This window comes from Oncorhynchus nerka, linkage group LG15 (genome assembly GCF_034236695.1).
Source record: "Oncorhynchus nerka isolate Pitt River linkage group LG15, Oner_Uvic_2.0, whole genome shotgun sequence".
Lineage (NCBI taxonomy): Eukaryota > Metazoa > Chordata > Actinopteri > Salmoniformes > Salmonidae > Oncorhynchus > Oncorhynchus nerka.
In genome coordinates, this window is record NC_088410.1 from 13397840 (window position 1) to 13411300 (window position 13461).

Sequence of the window (13461 nt, forward strand, 5' to 3'; positions counted from 1 at the left end):
AACTCAGGAATAAAGATATAATTCATGCCTTACCTTTGACGAGCTTCTTCTGTTGGCACTCCAATATGTCCCATAAACATCACAAATGGTCCTTTTATCCAAAATGTCAATTTATTTGGCGTGTTTGATCCAGAAAAAAAACAGTTACCACTCGCGCAACTTGACTACAAAATATCTCCTAAATTACCTGTAATCTTTGTCCAAACATTTCAAACAACTTTCCTAATACAACTTTAGGTATTTTTTAACGTAAATAATCGGTCAAATTTAAGACGGGATAAACAACGTTCAATAACAGAGGAAAACAAAGTGTAGCGAGCATTTCTGGTCACGCGCCTCTATTAACCTCTTGCCTCTACTTGGGACGCTTGCGTCCCAACTAGAGCTCTGGAAATGCAAATGTGCTACGCTAAATGCTAATAGTATTAGTTAAAACTCAAAAGTTCATTAAAATACACATGCAGGGTATCAAATTAAAGCTACACTCGTTGTGAATCCAGGCAACAAGTCAGATTTTTAAAATGCTTTTCGGCGACAGCATGAGAAGCTATTATCTGATAGCATGCACCAATACACTACAACAGAAAAGCACAGCAGGGGACGTAAACAAAATAATTAGCATTTCGGCGTTACACAAACCGCACAATAAAATAGAAAACAGTCATTACCTTTCACCATCTTCTTTGTTGGCACTCCTAGATGTCCCATAAACACTATTGGGTCTTTATTTCGATTAAATCGGGCCATATAAAGCCAAGATATCGTTATATGTAGACTGTGTGATAAACGAAAAAAACAGCGATTTCACAACGTAACGTCATTTTTTAAAATTCAAAAAGTAGACGATAAACTTTCACAAAACACTTCGAAATACGTTTGTAATGCTACTTTAGGTATTAGTGAACGCTAATAAGCGATAAAAATCATCCATAGGCGATGTAGAAATCATTAGCTGTCGTCTTGGAAAAAATTTCAGGAGAGAGCTCTTCCGGAATGATCTGGGCGGAGACCGGAGGTAAGTCGTGCCCCTCTTTCGGTTCAACCAAGAATCAAAGATGATTCAATTCACAAGACTCTAGACAACATGGGGATGCTGTGGGAGTTGAATGCTCGGTCTTATCTAATTCGGCTCACTGTTAACAATTGCTGGAAGTGGCGCAAGGATATTTATTTCCATTTTCTGTGATCAGGTTTTCCTGCGCTTTCCGATGTAACGCACGTTATGTAATAGCCACAGTCGTGATTTAACCAGTTTTAAAAACGTCCGAGGTTTCCTATCCACACATTCTAACCATATGAACGTACTATATTCCTGGCATGAGTAGCAGGGCGCTGAAATGTTGCGTGATTTTTAACAAAATGTTTTAAAAAGTAGAGGGTCGACTGAAGAGGTTAAACAGTGCATTTCACTCGACCCTCGTTCTGAACAGCCGTACTTCTTCATTCCTCAAAGGAAAAACATCAACCAATTTCTAAAGACTGTCGACATCCAGTGGAAGCAATAGGAACTGCAAGCAACTGCCTTAGAATTCTAGATTCCCAATGAAACCTCATTGAAAAGAGAGTGAACTCAAAAAAACAAATCCTGGAAGTTTTGTCCTCGGGGTTTCGCCTGCTACATACGTTCTATTTTACTCACAAACATCATTAAAACCGTTTTAGAAACTTCAGAGTGTTTTCTATCCAAATCTACCAATGACATGCATATCCTAGCTTCTGGGCCTGAGTAGCAGTCAGTGTACTTTGGGCACGCTTCTCATCCAGATGTTGAAATACTGCCCCCAAGCCATAAGAAGGTATTACAAAGCCATCAACTACAGAGAGATGAACCTGGAGAAGAGTCCCCTAAGCAAGATAGTCCTTGGGCTCTGTTCACAAACACACCCCACAGAGCCCCACGACAGCAACACAATTAGACCCAACCAAATCATGAGAAAACGAAAAGATAATTTCTTGACACATTGGAAAGAATTAACAAAAAGACTGAGCAAACTAGGATGCTATTTGGCCCTCAAAAGAGAGTACACAGTGGCAGAATACCTGATCACTGTGACTGACCCAAACTTAAGGAAAGCTTTGAATATGTACAGACTCAGTGAGCATAGCCTTGCTATTGAGAAAGGCCGCCGTAGGCAGACCTGGCTCTCAAGAGAAGACAGGCTATGTTCACACTGCCCACAAAATGAGGTGGAAACTGAGCTGCACTTCCTAACCTCCTGCCCAATGTATGACCATATTAGAGACACATATTTCCCTCAGATTACACAGATCCACAAAGAATTTGAAAACAAACCCGATTTTGATAAACTCGCACAGTGTGCCATCACAGTGTGTCATCACAGTGTGCCATCACAGTGTGCCATCACAGTGTGCCATCACAGTGTGTCATCACAGTGTGCCATCACAGTGTGCCATCACAGTGTGTCATCACAGTGTGCCATCACAGTGTGCCATCACAGTGTGTCATCACAGTGTGCCATCACAATGTGCCATCACAGTGTGTCATCACAGTGTGCCATCACAGCAGCACGATTTGCGACCTATATTTATGTTTATTGATTTTCCCTTTTATACTTTAACTATTTGCACATAGTTAAAACACTGTATATAGCCATGATATGACATTTATAATGTCTTTATTCTTTGGGAACTTCTGTGAGTGTAATGCTTACTGTTCATTTTTATTGTTCATTTCACTTTCGTATATTATCTACTTCACTTGCTTTGGCAATGTGAACATATGTTTCCATTGCCAATAAAGCAACTTGAATTTAATTGAATTGACAGAGAATGGAATGGAGAGATAGACAGAGAGAGGAATGGAGAGAGAGACAGAGAGACAGAGAGAAGAATGGACAGAGAGACAGAGAGACAGAGAGACAGAGAGACAGAGAGACAGACAGACAGACAGACAGACAGACAGACAGACAGACAGACAGACAGACGGGTGAATGAAGAAATAAAGTTGAATGTTAGGACAGCCCCAAATCCTTGGTGTGTGAATGAATTAATTAATGCAATTCAGATTTTATTTGTGAAGTAAAACTTCTAAAACTGTCTTGCTCCCCCCTCCTCCCCTCCCATCCCTCCTCCCTCCCTTCCTCCCCTTAACCTCCTCTTTTCTCCTCCCTCCCTATATCCCCCTCCTCCCTCCTCCTCCCCCTCCTCCCTCCTTCCCTGCTCCTCCCCTCTCCCCCTCCCCCCACCCCCTCCCCCTCCCCCTTCCATCTCCCCTCTCCCTCCCCCCCTTCCCCCTTCCCCCTCTCTCTCTCCAGGGTGTTCACAGTGACAGCAGTGGCCCAGCTGTGTGTGTTGGGTACTATGTGGATATTTGGAGTGTTCCAGTTCCAAGAGGAGGGGACAGTGGTCATGACATATCTCTTCACTATCCTCAACTCTCTACAGGGAGCACTGCTGTTCATCATGCACTGCCTACTGAACAAAACGGTATGGTGTGTGTGTTGTGTTGTGTTGTGTGTGTAGTGTGTGTGTGTGTGTGTGTAACACTGTGCTCTGCTGCCCTCGTCAGGTTAGAGAGGAGTATTGCAAGCTGCTGTCCTGTATCTGCACACCACAGAAGAAGAGAGACTCAGATTTCAGCACTAACAACCCTTCCTCCAGCCAATCCCAGGTACACACACACACACATACAGTATATATATATATATATATATATATATATATATATATAGAGAGAGAGAGAGAGAGAGAGAGAGAGAGAGAGAGAGAGAGAGAGAGAGAGAGAGAGAGAGAGAGAGAGAGAGCTTTCATTATGTTAACCTCCTTGTATCATTGTGTGTCCTAGGGGTCAAGGCGTACCCAGGACACAGGGGAGTTGCAGACATGATGACATCACCAATCCCCCATAATGCACGTCTTTACTCCCCCTCCCTTTTCAGGCCTGGTCAGTAGAAAATGTGCCCTACGAGCCCGGCTGGTTAGTAAAAATGTGCCCTATCTATAACCTTAACGGGTTCTTCGGCTGTCCCGGTAGGAGAACTCTTTCAATAACCCTTTTTGGTTCCATGTAGAAACCTTTTTTGGATTCCATCTAGTTGCCTTTCCACAGAGGGTTCTTCCTTCAACCAAAAAAAGTTCTACCTGAAACCAAAAGGTGCTTCTATGCGGACAGCAGAAAACCCCTTTAGGAACCCCATTGTCTAAGCGTGTACTAGCCCAGCTGGTCAACAGAAAAACCCTTTAGGAACCCCCTTATCTAAGCGTGTACTAGCCCAGCTGGTCAACAGAAAACCCCTTTAGGAACCCCCTTGTCTAAGCGTGTACTTAGCCCAGCTGGTCAGCAGAAAACCCCTTTAGGAACCCCCTTATCTAAGCGTGTACTAGCCCAGCTGGTCAGCAGAAAACCCCTTTAGGAACCCCCTTGTCTAAACGTGTACTTAGCCCAGCTGGTCAGCAGAAAAACCCCTTTAGGAACCCCCTTGTCTAAACGTGTACTAGCCCAGCTGGTCAGCAGAAAAACCTCTTTAGGAACCCCCTTGTCTAAACGTGTACTTAGCCCAGCTGGTCAGCAGAAAACCCCTTTAGGAACCCCCTTGTCTAAACGTGTACTAGCCCAGCTGGTCAGCAGAAAAACCTCTTTAGGAACCCCTTGTCTAAGCGTGTACTAGCCCAGCTGGTCAGCAGAAAACCCCTTTAGGAACTCCTTGTCTAAGCGTGTACTTAGCCCAGCTGGTTAGCAGAAAACCCCTTTAGGAACCCCCTTGTCAAAGCGTGTACTAGCCCAGCTGGTCAGCAGAAAACCCCTTTAGGAAACCCCTTGTCTAAGCGTGTACTTAGCCCAGCTGGTCAGCAGAAAAACCCTTTAGGAACCCCCTTGTCTAAGCGTGTACTAGCCCAGCTGGTCAGCAGAAAAACCCTTTAGGAACCCCCTTGTCTAAGCGTGTACTAGCCCAGCTGGTCAGCAGAAAACCCCTTTAGGAACCCCCTTGTCTAAGCGTGTACTAGCCCAGCTGGTCAGCAGAAAATGTGTCTTAAATGTGTCTTAGCCCCAGTGATCTGTGCTCGGACTCCTTCAATTCCTCCTCTGATTAGACACTTCATATCAAACGTGATGTTAACCACTGTCTTATCAAGCGTTACGTTATCCAATCAGAAGTTAAATGATCTTCATGCCATCCAATAGGAATCCATATAATCTTTGCCATCCAATAGGACTCCATATTCTCTTTATGTCATCCAATAGGATAAGGGGGAGTAGGAAGTGGCAATGATGCAATGATGTCACAGTAGTTTCATTTTCACCGACGTAACATTTACATTTCAGTCATTAAGCAGATGTTCATATGCAGAGCATCTTACAGACAGAAAAGAAAGAAGGACCATATGGTGTTTATGTCATCCAATCAGAATATATATGATCTTAATGTCATCCAATAGTAATCCATTTGATCTTATGTCATCCAATCAGAAGTTATATCCTCTTTATGTCCTTTTTACAGCCACACAAGATCAGTACTATTTTAGTACTTTTATAAACGCTTACAAACATATATTTTTTTATAGTTCATAAATTGTTTGTTAAAATGCTTATTCGTTATAGTTATTATGAAGTGGTACCATAGCAACCTCTATCAGGGCCTTCATGGACCCCAACAATCTGAAGGGACACAGAGGATGAGAGGATGGATGGATGGTGGGTGGTCCAGAAGGGGATGAGAGGATGGCGCGTGGTCCAGAAGGGGATGAGAGGATGGCTGGTGGTCCGGAAGGGGATGAGAGGATGGATGGTGGTCCAGAAGGGGATGAGAGGATGGCGGGTGGTCCAGAAGGGGATGAAAGGATGGCTGGTGGTCCGGAAGGGGATGAGAGGATGGATGGATGGTGGGTGGTCCAGAAGGGGATGAGAGGATGGATGGTGGTCCAGAAGGGGATGAGAGGATGGCGGGTGGTCCAGAAGGGGATGAGAGGATGGCTGGTGGTCCGGAAGGGGATGAGAGGATGGATGGATGGATGGTGGTCCAGAAGGGGATGAGAGGATGGCTGGTGGTCCGGAAGGGGATGAGAGGATGGCTGGTGGGTGGTCCAGAAGGGGATGAGAGGATGGCTGGTGGTCCGGAAGGGGATGAGAGGATGGCTGGTGGTCCAGAAGGGGATGAGAGGATGGCTGGTGGTCCGGAAGGGGATGAGAGGATGGCTGGTGGGTGGTGGGTGGTCCAGAAGGGGATGAGAGGATGGATGGTGGGTGGTCCAAAAGGGGACTAGTTGAATCATTTAGAATTTTTCAAAGACCTCAAAAAGCTTTTTCCTGCAATCTAGAGCCAAAACCATTATGTTTAATTCTATGTCAAATATATATATATATTTATTTCTGCATGTCTAAGTTTATCTCTTGAGATGTCTGTACCCTCCTGACTGGTGGTTACTTTTTTAAAGAAATCTCTTTTTAAAATCTGGCTAAAATATTTAATGGAATATGAGCCTGATTCAATACATTTAGTTATTGCTTTCTTTTCCAAAGTCTGCCAACTTTGCCAGCAGGCATGTCAGCTAAGATAGTTACCAACCTGGATAAGCCCCTGTGTCCCCTATGGGCATGATGCCTCTGACCTCTATGCATATAATGAGATAATATAAGAGTCTTTGAGTAGAACATGGCTTCATCAATCACACTGCTTTTGTCCAAAAACAGTGTTTATCGACAGGTTTTTCCCAGAAATCCCAGTTGAAAGATTCCCGGAATCAGGAAGAAATAAGCAGGAATTCTCCAATCGGGATTTTGGGGAAAACCTGGTCATTTGTTTGAAAGGTTAAAGACAATGTGATACCCTGTGGGCATTTTCCTGGACACATGAAGGTTAGTTTACTTCTGACCAACTGAACCCGGGTCCAGCGACTATGAACCCAACACCTTAGTTGTTACGCCAAGAGATCCCAACCTCCTGACGAGGTTGTTAGGTGTTGGGTGAAGGTCGCTAGGTGTTGGGTGAAGGTCGCTAGGTGTTGGGTGAAGGTCACTAGGTGTGGGGTGAAGGTCGCTAGGTGTGGGGTGTAGGTCGCTAGGTGTTGGGTGAAGGTCGCTAGGTGTTGGGTGTAGGTCGCTAGGTGTTGGGTGAAGGTCGCTAGGTGTTGGGTGAAGGTCGCTAGGTGTTGGGTGAAGGTCGCTAGGTGTTGGGTGAAGGTCGCTAGGTGTTGGGTGTAGGTCGCTAGGTGTTGGGTGAAGGTCGCTAGGTGTGGGGTGAAGGTCGCTAGGTGTGGGGTGTAGGTCGCTAGGTGTTGGGTGAAGGTCGCTAGGTGTTGGGTGAAGGTCGCTAGGTGTTGGGTGAAGGTCGCTAGGTGTTGGGTGAAGGTCGCTACAAAAGATAATATTATAATATCATGAATAAAGTGGTAGAGGTCCTTAGGTACAGATCTAGGATCAGAATACAGTAATGTACTGTACAGTTCTGCCATGGTAGAGGTCCTTAGGCACAGATCTAAGGTTCATCAAATTATTATTTTTTTTAAATTTTAAATTAGTGATTTATATTTATTTATAGCCATTGATTCTTGAAGATTATGACTTATAACTGCCTAATAAGTTAAGTTGAACTGTTCAAGTTCAACATCACAACCCGAAATATAAACTTGTGTTAATCCATTGTTTGTAAACAATGTCACATGGTTAAAAAAACATCATTTTGAGCTCACGGATGTTCTTGCATCCACAGCTCAGTCTATTGTTTGAAAGTGGTCACATCCTCAGCTGATAACCAAAACAAGTGGTGGGTGGGTGGGGGGCCTTTAAGGTTCCACCCTACTACTTGGTCTAAGCGAAATCATCCAGATACTCAGCTGTCTTCAAGAAATTGTCAAAACAATGTCTGCAATCAATATTTATTTTTAATTCTATTATTTTGCACTTTCACTTCAACAATCGGTTTGGTTTAGTTTATTTTTTTAATGAATGTGTATTATATGAAAAATTATTCAAAGCGACTGTGAATTTCTTTAGAATGTATAATTTTTATGTTATTCTATGAGCAGAGTTCTGAATGTAAGCACTTATTGTTGTACTTGACTGCGGGAGTCTGTATGGCTGGGGGGGGGGGGTCTGTGTGGGGTCTGTGTGGGTGGGGATCTGTGTGGGTGTGTCAGTGGGTGGGTGCGCTTTTGGTATATCTGTAATGTTATCTACAATTAAATTCTTGTTACAAAGAACCTACTGTAGATGTCTTCTTACCACACACACACACACACACACGCACACACTTGTTTAACTATCCTTGTGGGGACCAAACAACTGCCCCCCATTCAAAATTATAACCCTAACATAACCCCTAACCCAAATTCTGACCCTGATTGTAACCCTAACCCCTAAGCCCAAAAAGCCTTTTTCCTTGTGGGGTCTGTTGAAATGACCCGTTGTCAGAATGTTCCTGGTGGGGTCTGTTGAAATGTCCCCACTTGTCAGAATGTTCCTGGTTTTACTATCCTGTAAGTACTGAGGGGAATCCTAGAAAGCTTAATTTGAGGAGTCAGCGAGGTATCTTTGGTCAACTCTGAGTTCAACTCAGGATAACCGGTCATACGAAAGGGGCTCACCTTTAAGCCAGGTACATTTCTATGGCAACGAATCCTTCAGAAATGACCTGTTTCGAGGCACGGTAACTCATGGCTAAACTACACTTACCCTGAATGAAATGACTGAGCCTTGTGTTGATGACCAATGAAATCAATCAACTCTTGCATTATCGTCCCATTCAAGACAGCTGATATTTTGTATTATTATTATTCAAATGTTTTTAAAAAAGGTAAAATATTAAAATACCTATCACATTATCTCGTAATAACACAATGCATTTGCAACTTTACGAACTGTAAAACATTTGCATGACTTAATACAATTATTTTATCGATAGGAGTGGGAAAAAGTTGCTCCTCTCTCTCTCTCTCTCTCTCCCTCCCCCTACCTCTCGTCCACCCTCTCTCTTCTCTCTCCCTCCCCCTACTACTCCTCCACCATCTCTATTCACTCTCTCTCTCCCTACCTCTCCTCCAACCTCTCTCTCTCTTCTCTCTCCCTTCCCCTACCTCTCCACCACCCTCTCTCTCCCTCTCTCTCTCTTCTCTCTCCCTTCCCCTACCTCTCCACCACCCTCTCTCTCTCTTCTCTCTCTCCCTTCCCCTACCTCTCCACCACCCTCTCTCTCTCTTCTCTCTCTCCCTTCCCCTACCTCTCCACCACCCTATCTCTCTCCTCTCTCTCTCTCCCTACCTCTCCTCCACCCTCTCTCTCTCTCTTCTCTATCCCTCCCCCTACCTCTCCTCCCCCCGCTCTCTCTCTCTCGCTCTCTCTCTCTCCCCCTACCTCTCGTCCACCCTCTCTCTCTCTCTCACTCTCCCCCTACCTCTCCTCCACTCTCTCTCTCTTTCTCTTCTCTCTCTTTCTCTTCTCTATCTCTCCTTCCCTCTACCTCTCCTCCACCCTCTCTCTCTCTCTCTTCTCTCTCTCCCCCAACCTCTCCCCCCACCCTCTCTCTCTCTTCTACCCCTACCTCTCCTTCACCCTCTCTCTTCTCTCTCCCTCCCTCCCCTACCTCTCCTCTACACTATTTCTCTCTCTTCTCTCTCTCTCTCCCCCTACCTATCCTCTACTCTCTCTCTCTCCCTCCAGCTACCTCTCCTCCACCTTCTCTCTCTCTTCTCTCTCTCTCTCCATCCCCCTACCTCTTCTCCTCTCTCTCTCTCTTCCCCTCTCTCTCTCCCTCCCCACCTCTCCTCCACCCTTTCTCTGTCCGATTGCTCTATCTCTTCCCCTCTTTCTCTTCCCTCCCTCACCCTCTCTCTCTCTGTCTGACTGTCTCTCTCCCTCTCTCCCTCCCCACCTCTCCTCCACCCTCTCTCTCCCTCCCCCACCTCTCCTCCACCCTCTCTCTCTCCCTCCCCACCTCTCCTCCACCCTCTCTCTCTCCCTCCCCCACCTCTCCTCCACCCTCTCTCTCTCCCTCCCCCTCTCCTCCACCCTCTCTCTCTCCCTCCCCCACCTCTCCTCCACCCTTTCTCTTTCTCTGTCCGATTGCTCTCTCTCTTCCCCTCTTTCTCTTCCCTCCCTCACCCTCTCTCTCTCTGTCTGACTGTCTCTCTCCTCTCTCCCTCCCCCACCTCTCCTCCACCCTCTCTCTCTCCCTCCCCACCTCTCCTCCACCCTCTCTCTCTCCCTCCCCCACCTCTCCTCCACCCTCTCTCTCCCTCCCCCACCTCTCCTCCACCCTCTCTCTCTCCCTCCCCCTCTCCTCCACCCTCTCTCTCTCCCTCCCCCACCTCTCCTCCACCCTTTCTCTTTCTCTGTCCGATTGCTCTCTCTCTTCCCCTCTTTCTCTTCCCTCCCTCACCCTCTCTCTCTCTGACTGTCTCTCTCCTCTCTCCCTCCCCACCTCTCCTCCACCCTCTCTCTCTCCCTCCCCCACCTCTCCTCCACCCTCTCTCTCCCTCCCCCACCTCTCCCTCCACCCTCTCTCTCTCCCTCCCCCACCTCTCCTCCACCCTCTCTCTCTCCCTCCCCCACCTCTCCTCCACCCTCTCTCTCTCCCTCCCCCACCTCTCCTCCACCCTCTCTCTCTCCCTCCCCCTCTCCTCCACCCTCTCTCTCTCCCTCCCCCACCTCTCCTCCACCCTTTCTCTTTCTCTGTCCGATTGCTCTCTCTCTTCCCCTCTTTCTCTTCCCTCCCTCACCCTCTCTCTCTCTGACTGTCTCTCTCCTCTCCTCCCTCCCCACCTCTCCTCCACCCTCTCTCTCTCCCTCCCCCACCTCTCCTCCACCCTCTCTCTCCCTCCCCCACCTCTCCTCCACCCTCTCTCTCTCCCTCCCCACCTCTCCTCCACCCTCTCTCTCTCCCTCCCCCACCTCTCCTCCACCCTCTCTCTCTCCCTCCCCCACCTCTCCTCCACCCTCTCTCTCTCCCTCCCCCACCTCTCCTCCACCCTCTCTCTCTCCCTCCCCCTCTCCTCCACCTCTCTCTCTCCCTCCCCCACCTCTCCTCCACCCTTTCTCTTTCTCTGTCCGATTGCTCTCTCTCTTCCCCTCTTTCTCTTCCCTCCCTCACCCTCTCTCTCTGACTGTCTCTCTCCTCTCTCCCTCCCCCACCTCTCCTCCACCCTCTCTCTCTCCCTCCCCCACCTCTCCTCCACCCTCTCTCTCTCCCTCCCCCCACCTCTCTCTCCCTCCCCCACCTCTCCTCCACCCTCTCTCTCTCCCTCCCCACCTCTCCTCCACCCTCTCTCTCTCCCTCCCCCACCTCTCCTCCACCCCTCTCTCTCTCCCTCCCCCACCTCTCCTCCACCCTCTCTCTCTCCCTCCCCCACCTCTCCTCCACCCTTTCTCTTTCTCTGTCCGATTGCTCTATCTCTTCCCCTCTCTCTCTTCCCTCCCTCACCCTCTCTCTCTGTCTGACTGTCTCTCTCCTTCTCTCAACAAGTGTTGAAGTTGCTGTAGCACCACCTGGTGGGGTGATGTTAAAATGGCAACCATTTGTGTTCCAATAAAAATGATTAAACTATTTTATTTTGTATTATTAATTAATTAATTATCAAAAAAGTAGTAGGTAGTTGAAAAGTTGCTAATTAGCTCAAATGCTAAAATTTTCCATGATGAGAATCGAACTCGCAACCTTGGGGTTTATACCCACCCTCCCTGTTAAGTATTCGTCTTATGTTACCGTACCAAATGTAACATATCATACTCATTTCAGTGTCCCGGATTTACATTTACTATGTTACGTCTAGTCTATGAGACCAGGCTACATTGGCAGCTAAGTAGATGGAACTAAGAGATAGCCGAGGCCAATGTAGCTGTAGGCTTAAAACCAACTAAGTAAAAATACATAAACCAGATAATATTCAGATGAATATATGCAGGTTCTTTGAATCTCATTCATCTCTCTTATTTAAAAAATGTGATTTCACCTTTATTTAACCAGGTAAGCTAGTTGAGACCAAGTTCTCATTTACAACTGTGACCTGGCCAAGATAAAGCACAGCAGTACAGCAGAAACAACAACACAGAGTTACACATGGGATAAACAACAACACAGAGTTACACATGGGATAAACAACAACACAGAGTTACACATGGGATAAACAATAACACAGAGTTACACATGGGATAAACAACAACACAGAGTTACACATGGGATAAACAACAACACAGAGTTACACATGGGATAAACAATAACACAGAGTTACACATGGGATAAACAACAACACAGAGTTACACATGGGATAAACAACAACACAGAGTTACACATGGGATAAACAACAACACAGAGTTACACATGGGATAAACAAGCGTACAGTCAACAACACAGAGTTACACATGGGGGATAAACAGAGTTACACATGGGATAAACAACAACACAGAGTTACACATGGGATAAACAAGCGTACAGTCAATAACACAGAGTTACACATGGGATAAACAAGCGTACAGTCAACAACACAGAGTTACACATGGGATAAACAAGCGTACAGTCAATAACACAGAGTTACACATGGGATAAACAAGCGTACAGTCAATAACACAATAGCAAAAAAAGAAAGTCTATTTACAGTGTGCAAATGGCATGAGGCAATAAAGGCAATAAATAGGCCATAGTAGCCAAGTAATTACAATTTCAAATCAAATCAAATCAAATTGTATTTGTCACATACACATGGTTAGCAGATGTTAATGCGAGTGTAGCGAAATGCTTGTGCTTCTAGTTCCGACAATGCAGTAATAACCAACAAGTAATCTAACTAACAATTCCAAAACTACTGTCTTATACACAGTGTAAGGGGATAAAGAATATGTACATAAAGATATATGAATGAGTGATGGTACAGAGCAGCATAGGCAAGATACAGTAGATGGTATCGAGTACAGTATATACATATGAGATGAGTATGTAAACAAAGTGGCATAGTTAAAGTGGCTAGTGATACATGTATTACGTAAGGATGCAGTAGATGATATAGAGTACAGTATATACGTATGCATATGAGATTAATAATGTAGGGTATGTAAAATTATATTAGGTAGCATTGTTTAAAGTGGCTAGTGATATATTTTACATCATTTCCCATCAATTCCCATTATTAAAGTGACTGGAGTTGAGTCAGTGTCAGTGTGTTGGCAGCAGCCACTCAATGTTAGTGGTGGCTGTTTAACAGTCTGATGGCCTTGAGATAGAAGCTGTTTTTCAGTCTCTCGGTCCCAGCTTTGATGCACCTGTACTGACGCAGCCTTCTGGATGATAGCGGGGTGAACAGGCAGTGGCTCGGGTGGTTGTTGTCCTTGATGATCTTTATGGCCTTCCTGTACCATCGGGTGGTGTAGGTGTCCTGGAGGGCAGGTAGTTTGCCCCCGGTGATGCGTTGTGCAGACCTCACTACCCTCTGGAGAGCCTTACGGTTGTGGGCGGAGCAGATGCCGTACCAGGCGGTGATACAGCCCGCCAGGATGCTCTCGATTGTGCATCTGTAGAA

At 46.1% G+C, this 13461-nt stretch overlaps 1 protein-coding gene across 3 annotated transcripts in view; it reads left to right on the forward strand.

The window, feature by feature from the left end:
- Positions 1 to 8157, forward strand: part of LOC135560021 (adhesion G protein-coupled receptor E2-like) — a 39615-nt gene extending 31458 nt beyond the window's left edge. For all 3 annotated transcript variants that reach the window (XM_065001009.1, XM_065001010.1, XM_065001011.1), the window contains 3 exons: positions 3276 to 3447; positions 3530 to 3631; positions 3806 to 8157. In XM_065001009.1, coding sequence (XP_064857081.1) covers positions 3276 to 3447; positions 3530 to 3631; positions 3806 to 3847 — 316 coding nt within the window. In that variant the 3' untranslated portion in view covers positions 3848 to 8157. The remainder of the gene's footprint in view (positions 1 to 3275; positions 3448 to 3529; positions 3632 to 3805) is intronic.
- The last annotated feature ends 5304 nt before the right edge of the window (positions 8158 to 13461 follow it).